At 38.6% G+C, this 11,564-nt stretch overlaps 1 protein-coding gene across 1 annotated transcript in view; it reads right to left on the bottom strand.

Moving 5' to 3' along the window:
• Positions 1 to 489: 489 nt before the first annotated feature.
• GPR176 (G protein-coupled receptor 176) overlaps positions 490 to 11,564 on the bottom strand; it is a 32,042-nt gene continuing 20,967 nt past the window's right edge. The window contains exons 2-3 of the mRNA XM_063159338.1: positions 4,378 to 4,630; positions 490 to 3,434 (exon numbers count right to left, since the gene is read on the bottom strand). Coding sequence (XP_063015408.1) covers positions 2,327 to 3,434; positions 4,378 to 4,630 — 1,361 coding nt within the window. The 3' untranslated portion in view covers positions 490 to 2,326. The remainder of the gene's footprint in view (positions 3,435 to 4,377; positions 4,631 to 11,564) is intronic.

The following is an 11,564-nucleotide window of genomic DNA, read 5'->3' as shown; positions in this document are numbered from 1 at the left end:
TTTGCTTTCTTCAAAGGAGTTCAGATCTGAGTAAACATTTATCCACATTTAGAAATCACAGAGATTTTGAGCAGTACCTATATGTAAGCAAGACATGAATGTTAAACCTAGCCAAAATTGATAAGGAAACTACAACTCCTACTTTGACGTTTAGGTTTTCAAGATTTTCTCAATGGCATCTCTTCTTTCACCAATTTTAGAAAAACACACTTCATTAAATTACTTTTTATTGGCACTTTAAAAAAAAATGCATGCTGTAGTAATTCTCCACCTCTGCCACAAAAGGACCATTTTTTTCCTGGAATCTTTCTTCTGTCTGATTTCAAGCAAGCTATGTATGTCTTTTCGTCTCTGTATTTAAGAAGGGCACCCATCTGGACCCCCTGAAGACTGTTCCTCACTCCCAAACTGATAAGCTCTTGAACTAGCAAGAAATGAAATGCACTGAAACCAAAGAGGAAATGGAGAAAAACACATTTTACACAGTAATTTATACACTTTAAATACATTTTTATTAAAACATTTGCTATTAATGACTTGTAGAAATCCACAACCTTGGAGCCATCAGAAGCTGGTGACTTCCTTCAATCATGTTGAAGGAAGAAAAGGTACACTCTGCTTTAGCAGAATTTCTTCTTACTTTTAAGATTAAATGGTTGGATTTAGTAAGTTTCTTTGAACTTGTCAAGATTCTTCACCTTGTCCTTTTAAAGTATGCTTTAAAGAAAACTACTTTCACAAACAGACAGTAATCACAGATAAAGGTTCAGCATGCAGCAAAGGGCTGAAGTACAGGAAAACCACAAGGAGCAAACAGGTGTTACGAGATTGTGCTTTTCAGAAACTACCCACAGAGACAACAGTGAGTGCAAATGAAAGACTGCTTGAAACGGAACGAGAACTAAAATGTCAGGGTTGCAATAGTTTTAGGTCACCTAACAGACAGGTAGAGTTTAAAGTTCACATTCAGCATAAATGAGACAATATGTCTGTGATTACGTGGACGGGCAAGCTGCAGCACAATGCCTGCACTCTCACAGAAAGGCTGCCGAGCTGGTACCAGGACTGGCGTGACTGGCTCACTCAGGAATTAGGCACCAGATCTGAAAGTCTTGGGTTCATACATTGCATGATCTGCTCTGCACGATGAGTGGAGCAGGAGGGTTGGTATCTGTATCTGTGCAGATAGAAGGAAAACTTCTCTACTTCTGGCAATATTGAGCAACAGCATTAATAAACCTTTGCATTTTTAGGTCTGTTGCCAGCTTCTTCACCCAACAGTTCCACTGTCACTGAAACACTCAGAATCCCTCTCTGTGAGTCTCTCTCTCTGTGTGAGAGACTCAGAAACTGAGACTGCCACACTCAGAGAAAGGCCACTAGTATTTCACACCCATTTCTTTCATTTGCTTGCTTTCCCATAAGAAAACAGCAGAGTGCACCATCAGCTAAGTTTATTTCAAGGTTTATCCCTTAGTTACCTAATACACACATTACACTTTAAGGACATTTGTATATGCCCTTTATCACAGGATTCTTAGCACATACATATTTGTTTATTGGAGTCAGAATTTGTCCTGCATGGTCTCCAATCCAGTTTTTACTTAAATCTACAAGAATATATGTGGGATCTTTATAAAAAGAGGTCTTTCTCAGGTTTAACATGCATGATGATTTGGATATTCTTGGCTTTGTGGATGTTTTAAGACAAAAACCAGTGGCTAGGTTTTGAAATATTTTAGATGTTTGTCAGATGCTTGGTAACTAATTTGTGCAAAAAAATCCATCAAGTTTTAACACTGATCAAATAAATGTGCGTAACAGAAAACAAATGCACTTAATAGTCCATCCTACTTCATTCATGAAATGTGCAGAATCTTGCTGTGTCTATGTGTAGGAGAGTAGGACTTACCGTGCTGCATGTCTTCTGCTCTCTACAGCCTTTCCTGTAAAGTTTCTTTGATGCCCAGTCCATTTTAATACAACAAAACATTTCCCAAAAAACCAACTGCTGCATTCCCATAATTAAGACATTAAAATAGTTCCCAAATTCATATGTACTTTTGAAAGTTAATAACAAGGTATCATTGTAGGGATTTCAGAGATCAAACTACAAATTTCCATATATATTTGATATATTATTTTGATTAAGTAGTTCATATTAATAAGGAACACGTATATATATGTTTTTCTTTTGTTTGTTCATTTTAACTTATATTTGGCAAAAAAAATCAGGCTGTAACAAATTTCAACATAATAAAGATCCATGGGATCAAAAATGTAATAGAAAGTGACATTCCTCTGTCACTTAAAGCTCCTGCTCTTACTAAGAATCCACTTTGGGAAAAATACTGACTTTATTGTTTCTGCTGACTTTTCTTTCTGCTTTACACTTGGGCTGTTTTGTCTGGATTAGCTCTTCAGGGGTATTCCCCAAAGGAGGCAGGAGTCGCTTCTTATTGTTCCGGTTTTCTGAGAGCCACTGTGGAGGCAGCTCAAAGGGTCCAAAACCAAACTGCATGGAATATTTGTCATTTACTGCATCAGCTTCTGTGGGCACAGCTGGGGCCACCTGAGCTGCAGAGTCTGCAATCATCTGTGGTACAAACCTGTGAACCAAAGTCTGTCCGAGCTCCAAACTGGTGCTAGGAATTTCTTTCCTTTGAAAGTCACCAGAGCCAATGGATTTGGTCTCATTCTCCTCATCTTCCATCGGCTTGAAGATTTGCTGTTGCCCAATATGAAACATCTCCAGAAGCTGGCTTCCTGAATGGACACTGGGCTCCAGATTATCATCTGCAATACCACCCGAGCTGACAGTGTTTCTCCTGCTGAACCTCCGGTGCAGCTGCACTACTGTCCCCACTAAGCACTTCCGCACCGATCTGTTAACAGTTAAAAACAACAAAGGGTTGGCCAGCAAAGAGACCTTGGGCAGCCAAATAGCAGTGAGGAGCAAGAAGACTGAAATATCTGAAATGTTGAGTATGGTGCGGTAAATCACCAGAGTCACATAGGGGACGCTGCAGAGGATAAATATCATAACCATGGAAAGCAGCATGAGGTGGAGCTCGGCTTCTCGCTGGGAGGCATATGGGATAGAAACTGTATTCTGAGGGGTCCTTAATGCAGCTATGATCACTTTTTTCTTCTGGCTGGCACTCAGCGCTCTGCGAATGAGAATCATAAAGAGAAATACCACAGCCACTGGCACAATCACAGTGGTGATATTATAGATGATGACATATATCAGGTGGCCAAGGGAGTAGCTCCAAGATTCAGAGCAAGTGGACATGGCATAAATATCAGACACATTGGTCACAGCAAATACTGGAATGCTGGCTACTATTGCATGGGCCCAGATATAGATAACCAGGTCTCGGGATTTTGCATCAGATATTTTTCTTTCCAGAGGATATAAAACAGAGTAGTATCTGTCAAACAAAAAAAAAATTATAATTATTTTTATGGCCAAACTGCTTATGAGAAACCTCTCCATCACCTGAGCATAATGGTGGTCCAAATTCCTAACTGGGTTGCCAACTGACTACCTGTTTATGAAAGGGAAAAGGAAAAAAAAAAACAAAACAACAAAACCACCCACCAAAAAATAAAATCCCAAAGGTCTGCCTTTACAAAAAAAACCAGACTATTTAAATGTCAAGATCACATTTTTGGTGGTGAAAATTTCTTTCAATACATCACTTTGGCTGATACATATGAATATTATTTTGAAAATTTCAGAATTAACTCACTTGTAAACTAGAGTGTATGTTGCACACACTCAAAATTTCAAAAGACATTATGGAGGCATGTATCACATTCAAAGGCCAGACTCATAGTTTTAGAAGTTGCATTATAACAGATTTTTTCTGGATATTTGGAAAAAGCTGTTCACACAAATTACATGTTATTACATTACATGTATTAAAATGTAATTTGTGTACATGTTAATAAATTACACGCAATTACATTACATCTGTTGGAAGTACAATGATGTTTTGCTTTGCACAAGCTGTGGTTGGCAAGCCCTGAGCAAAAGCATTGCTGAACACTGAACATTCTGTGTGCATTTAAAAAAATAAAGTGCATCTCTGACATGCACTTCAAATTTCAGACATTGATTGTTTGCTTACAACTGTAGTGCTGCTGTGCACTTTTAAGCTCACAGAGTTTTCATGACAGACCTAACTTTTCACACTTATCAATATAAGCAGTAGGAGTTTGTGATTTTGTGAGGCAGATCACAAGTTTTCAACTGATATGCTGTTGCAGTTGCAACATTGGTGTGCATTACATATAGTTAATTACATTTACCAAGACAAAGGGAGAAAGAAGAAAGAAAAATCCAGGATCATGGCAAATTTTCCCCATTACCTGTCAAGAGCGATGGCTGGAAAACTAAGGATGGTCACCGAGCAGAAGACCTTGTGCAGAAACTTGGCAATTCTGCAGAAGAGCATCGTATAGATCCACCAGCAGCAGTGTGGACTGGCACTAAGGGCAATGTCGAAAGGCACACAGACTAGGCTGGCACAGATCCCCGAGCAGGCCAAATTCTTGATGAAGCGGTTTGTTACCGATTTCAGCAGCGACGTTCTGCACGTGGACCACAGCACCATGACGTTACCTGTGAGTAGAGACAGGAGGCATAAAAAAAGGAAAACAGGCAAACAAACAACCAACCCCAGGCCCCAGTAATAATAATCTTAACAGATTTGAATTTTACCTAGTACTACAAATGGAAATCATTGTTTGGAGTTTGCAGGTATCACTGATTTGGATCATGATGCTGCTCAAATTAGGAAGTCTGTAAGGGCTAGTGGCTTCATGAATCAGAAGGCTGAAAACATATTACACCCCAGCTATCCCCTCCCAGCTTCTGGTAATGAATGGATTAGGGGATTTCAGAGGCAAATGCCTAAGAAAACTATCTAAACCATATTTTTAGATACTTATGTTGATTCCTATATTCCTGAGTATTCAAATACAGAAACTGGCTAAAGTGTTCATATTTTAATAAATAGTAAAGAATTCTTTTTTAAAGATAAAATTTTACACTATTAAAAATTTACATATTACAAATTTACACCAAGTAAATACAGATACAATTAAAATATAAATATAAGTATGCATTTTTAATCTGTTTGTAAGTGGATTACAGCAGCTTGCTTTTCTTTTCATTGACCACTTCAATGGCAAGACAGGCCTGTGTAAAGCCACATCCAGAAGAAATCTACCTTCCCTCCACTGCCCCAAGACATTCTCTATGTACATAACAACAAAACAAATAGGACAAGCAGAACAGAAAAAAAAAAAGACTTGCTGCACATAACTTCACAGAAGGACAGACAGAATGCAACCTGCTGATTCAGATATTCAAGCTCTACACATTTATTTCAAATAGGGTGGGTGGATAGCAGTGAAGCAGAAGTTCAGGGAAAAAAAAACAGGATTAGCCATGACAGTATTTTTCCCTTATTAATGCATTCCATCCAAATCTCAGAAAGAAATATCAGAGGATATACATAAGTTCTCCACAAATTTCCCTATGATTCTATCTCACATAGCAACAGCACAAGAGTAAATTAACTGATCTGTTCTTACAGCATGGGCCCCTTCTAATGTATGTCAAGATACCATAAAACTCAAAGGATTTTCTCTCTCCTTTAAAAATCTATGTTTAGAAAGATCACAGAATCATAGAATAGTTTGGGTTGGAAGGGACCTGAAAGTTCATCTTGTTCCCATCCTCCTGCCATGGGCAGGGACAACTTCCATTAGACCGGGTTGCTCAAAGTCCTGTTTAACCTGGCCTTGAACATATCCAGGGATGGGACATCCACAGTGTCTGTGGGGAACCTGTTCCAGTACCTCACTACCCTCACAGTAAAGAATTTCTTGTTAATATCTAATCTAAACCTGCCCTCTTTCAGCTTAAAGCCATTTCCCCATGTCCTATCACTACATGCCCTTGTAAAAAATCCCTTTCCAGCCAGCTCTCTTGCAGGCCCCTTGAAGTACTGGAAGGCTGCAGTGAGGTCTCCCTGGAGCCTTTTCTTCTCCAGGCTTAACAACCCAACTACTTTAGCCTGTCTAGATCAGGTGCTTCAGCCCTCTGCTCTGTGGAGGCAAGATCTCTGCTAGCACAGCTGAGCGAGTGGGGCACGCTCATGGAACATCACCATGTAACCTGGTCCCAGCTTTCCAGCCCTGACTTCACAGACATTCTTTTTCTCCTTTATTTTGTTTCTCCCAGAGTTCTACTGTGCAGTACCACTAGGTCAAAGCACAGCTACCAGCATACAAACACTGCTCGACAAGACAACTCCGTTTATTCTCTGCAGCCGGACAGCGGGCAGAGTTTAGCTTCCCACCTCCAGGCAAAGTTAAACTGTTCTTACTGCAGACCATATCAACAGCCACACTGTGGATACTCTGCATTGTTGACACTTACCAGTTCTTTTGAGTTGAAGTGTAATTGATTTATGTGGCAGATTTGTTAGCGTTTTTGTAGGTTACCTACAAATAGACATAATGAGAGAAAACAGCATCTTAAGCTGTTGATTGAGATATGAAAAAGCAGCTGCAGTTCACCAAAACTTCTCTCTGTTGACTTTACCATTCTTTGTCTTGATTTCTCCTCCAATCAACAAAAACTCCCAAGCTTTTATGTGCTAAGTAGAGTATTCCAATGGCTGTCCATGTAAAATACCAGCAAGACCATATTCCTGTTCACATGGCCAATGGGTACACCAAGTGGCAAGTTCCAAGAACTAGCAAAGAGTCTACTTCTGCTTCTTGATGAAATAGCACTGTTTCAACTGAAGCATGCGATATGAACTTTAAAATCTACCTCACACGCCTCCTATTTCAGTCTGTGAATGTCATTTGGGATTCAATTTTCTATATGTTGTGTCATGTGTCTTATGCAAATTCCTTTTGATGCTGACAAAATATTGACAAAATACCTGATGTATTTTAAAGAAAGCAATCGTCACCTGGTTTTGGCAGGTGCTCTGGGCTTGACAATGTATTCCTCAGGCAGTATGCAATCATTTGTATTTAAAGCTTTCTAAGTTGCTAGGAGATAGTCAATCAAACCACTTGCTTTCAAAAATATCTCCAACTCTCCAGCTATTAGAAAGTACTTCTAACAGTAATAATATATTTTTACAATGCCCTGGAGAGGGGAGAAAACAGGCTTTTTTGTGTATTTTTGTTTGTTTAAAATGAATTCAGATCTTTCATCTAGTTTCAATTGCTTTGATTGTATAACATTAATTCCCAAGCAAGTTTCACCTTCATTAGAATTAATATAAATGAAGAATGGAAAACTAAAAGAATTCAGAAATGTTTTCATTAATACTTCAGAAGCCTCAAGAGAACTACTAAGCTTCTCTTCAGGGTCCTGAAGAGGAGCTTCATGTAAGACTCCGTATTGAATTAGAGACTCAGCTGTTGAATTACTTCTGCAAATTATGTCAAATTGTCATTGATACATCAGAGAGTTACAAGGAAATGAAATTCGTTCTGTTCTGACTGATCCTAAATGGGAAAAATGAAGTATAAAAAAGTATTGGTTCAAAGACAAGGAGGAACTCTAAGCAGATAAAATAAAATCAGAGCCTGAAAGGCAAAAAAGGATAAGCAGACAGAAGTGTCCACTGGGAACACTGGAAAAATAGTCAGGGAATATCCCTCAGGGAAACATTATTTTTTCATTTGTAACTATGATTTATCTATTAACCTGCTGTAATGAACAGATCAGCTTTAGTATAGACTGGTAGATCTTTGTGCTGATGCCTTCAAATCAAGTATTTCCCTCCATACATCCCAAAGCAGAAGAAGAATTACACCAAAAACTTTGCATGGCATGAAATATAAGAAGTTTGGAAAAAACTACAAACATTTCACATTTCATTGTTCCTCAGTTTTCCCCGGCAACTTCTTTCCATGGAGAGGGATAACACTGCTCCAGGCAACAAGGGAATTCAATAAAGAATTGTGCTCTGAATACCAATTGTGCTCTGAATCTTTCCACAATGTCTAGAGGCTCTTTTCCACTCTCCATGTATTAGTCATTCACTGATGAACCTGGGAAAAATTTATTCTCCTTAGGTTACGAGTGTACTGGTGTGTTGCACATCCTCAGAGTGGGCAAGGCTGTCATTTTCTACCATAGCTTAGTTTCAGAAGGGTTTCTGCTGGATAACTGATCTAGAGCAACATAATCTTGGATCCAAGCTTCCCATGGAGTTTGTACTGGTTAGCTGAGAAGCATCCAAGAAAAATGGGAGTGATCAAACAACTGGAAAATGCAGCATCTTGCAATTTTCTGTAAGTCAATACTGTCAGGAACATGAGATAAACAATCACATGTCACAAAGCATATCCCATATTGCCAGGTTCCACCACTAATGTAGAAAGATGAAGTGTTTTTAATTTAAAAAGGAAAAGCATATATTTGGTCTTCTCAGAGAGTGAGCCATGTCTACATAAAACCCTTACAACACCTGACATTATTTGACAACGTCCTCAGTACACAGACTGACTGAGCAGCACAGAAAAATCAAGCTTAGGATAGAATAGCTGAAGCTGGAAGGGGCCCAGTGAGGTTCACTGACTCCCTCAAGACTACCTACAACTAAAGCCTCTGACTGAGAGCATCATGCAGAGACTCGCTGAACCCTGTCAGGGTTGGTGCTGTGACCGCTTCTCTGGGGAGCCTGTTCCAGTGACCAATCACCCTCTCAATGAAGAACCTCTTCCGAATGTCTCATCTGATTGATTCCAGCTTGATTCCATTTCCTCATGTCACATTTCTGGTCACCAGAGAAAGGAGATCACCGCCTCCCCTTCTGCTGCCCCCCCTGAGGAAGGTGTGGGCTGAAATGGGGTCACCCCTCTGCCTTCTCCAAGCTCACCAAGTGTCCTCAGCTGCTCCCTGTAAGCAGCTCATCTGTGCCTTTGACCAATTGTCCAAGTTAAAACGAAACGTGAAATACTAAAGGTAATCACTGCCTGAGAAGCAACTCCTTTCACATTAGAAACATGTTTAAAGCCTTCCAAGTCAGAGTTAATTTTATCCTGTTATTAGTTATCATAACTATCAACATTCAGTAAATCTCCATGTACTACATACCAACTCTATTGTATGAGATTGAAAAGATGATGGTTTCCAGTCATTCCCTACTTCTTTTTTTAATTGAGAAACATCATAGATAGGCAGCTACATTGTACATTAAATTGCACAGAAGTACACTGAGGAAGTAAATAGAGTGGTTCACTGCAGCATGCTGCCCCAAAGTCCTTCTAGCCTTTATTGTGGTCCAAGTTCACTGAATCTACAAACAGTAACATTTTCTGACCATGAAATGTTATCAGAGTACATTAGTCTGATTCAGAGCAGCAAAAATTACTTTTGCTCTTCTTCCAATTTGTACTCCTTGAATTTCACTGCCAAATGCAGGCGTCAACAGCTGAGATAGTCCTGAAGTACTAGCTTTTAGCACTACTTCAAATAATGTGAAAGAGTCATAAAAATACCTTTAACAAGCAGAAGTAAGATCACCATAGAAACCAGAGGCAGCTATTTGAAGAAATGCATTTGCCACACAGTCTAAAAAAATAAATAAATAAATACTGTTCTTTATCTACTAATTCATGGAACTCAATCCATTAGCTGGGTATAACATCCATCCTACATTTTTGTTAACTTTAATCAGCACACAACTGAATCAAAACACAGTCCACTCTCCAGCATAATCCTCCTCCTCCTCACAACCTGACATGCTCTGCTTGCTCACCTCCCTCCCGAGCAGGGTTCCAGGAACCCAGCCATCCTTCCTAGAAGAGAGCCACCCACACTCCCTGCATTGTCACGGGGAAGGAGCTGGCAGCCTTCCTTATGGAAAAACAAATCAGGAAGCCACAAAAAAAGGTTAGCAACTAGGCTTTAGCCATTAAAATAGTTCATTAAAAACTAACTGAAAAAGTCACAGTTTCTGTGAACATGATGAATGGGAGAAATTCTTGTGTTGAAACACCAGAGTGACTAAATTCCCAACTCTCCAATACTATTTATTATTGTTTTTCAAAGTATTTTGAGGAAGTATTTTGAGTATTTTGAGTTTTTCAAAGTATTTTGAGTATTTTATTTTTCACAGACCTTTCTCTGACAAACCACACTCCAAAAAAATTGTTAATTGGAAACATTTTTGGCATTCATGATAGGTAGCTATCAAACACTCATCTTATTAATATGTATATTTACCTATTCATTTTCAGAAAGAATATGGATATATCAGGATACATTTTGGCTTACACAGCTTGAAGAAAAGTATAAATTTATCACAGAATTACAGAATGGTTGGCGCTGGAAGGGACCTAAGGGACCTCTGAAGATCATGTTGGCCAAACCCTGCTCAAGCATGGATAAATTCTTGCAATTCTTTAAAAGTCTTTATAAGTCTTTTTATATTAGTTTGAGGAAGTGTAGCCATGAGACTGATGGAATAACTTTTATAGATTAAAGAAGACCATAAAACTAAAACAAAAAGTAAACCTCCTGAAACCAAATCCAACCTTTTGTAACATTTTTGCTACAAACTTCAAAAATTGGTGTTAAAATAATAATTGCAGTTCAGTTAAAAATGGTGGGAAAGTATTTAATTTGTCATTTTAGTATATGTCTTTCAATTTCAGTTTGTGCATATGTGCAACCAAATGTTTTATATCCAAAATGAAGTGTCTGCTGCAAATGAACTACCTTGGAACAAGGTTTGCTGTATGCCAAACCTTCTTTTCCCTTCGAAAAACAGATGAACTCCCTAATTTTAAGATGTTTCTCACTCCTATTCTTAGAATTCTCATTCACACATACCTACTTTCATCCTAACTATTGATTCAGAAGTATAATTATGTAAGAGATTTATCAAGTCCAATGAACAACACAAAGCAGGAATTTGCCCAGCATGGGGCAGTTCCCTGCAGAGTGTTTCAGCATTGATTTAATATATATTGGAAGCCCTTTCATTTAAAGTGTGATACTTGTCTATGTGGTTTCTGTTCCTAGCAATGTATAGTTACCAGGTTTTATGGAAGGAGCTAGTTCATAGCAGCTTAGTCTCAGGACATGAACAAAGATTTCCTTGCAGGAACAGGTATGTCACTGGGTTTTGTTGCAGCACCACTTAGGATTATCCAAGGCCACAACCTGCCTACATAATCCATGGGCAGCTGCTGTTCTGACTTGCTCTGAAGGTAGAGCAAAAGTAGAAAACATATATGAGGAAATTTTAAATTGTACTTACAGCAAACATAACTTATATGATATGATTTTTGATGTCAAAATAACTATGTACATTTACCACTAATGTATTTCCATTGTGAATTTTTTCTTACTGTTGTCCCTAGTATTTGATGTTTATTGTCTGTAGTGAGATTCTAAAGTAACTTCATCCTGCTAATGGTCTTGTATTGCCACTTGTATTACCTTATTTGAAAGAAGGTAAAAAAGCATTGCACTGGTAATCTTCCAGTTCTTCATACCCCTTGCCACT

Source organism: Melospiza melodia, chromosome 6 (assembly GCF_035770615.1).
Source record: "Melospiza melodia melodia isolate bMelMel2 chromosome 6, bMelMel2.pri, whole genome shotgun sequence".
Classification (NCBI taxonomy): Eukaryota; Metazoa; Chordata; class Aves; order Passeriformes; family Passerellidae; genus Melospiza; species Melospiza melodia.
The sequence above is the reverse complement of the archived record's forward strand: the minus strand, read 5'-3'. Positions and strand labels throughout refer to the sequence as shown.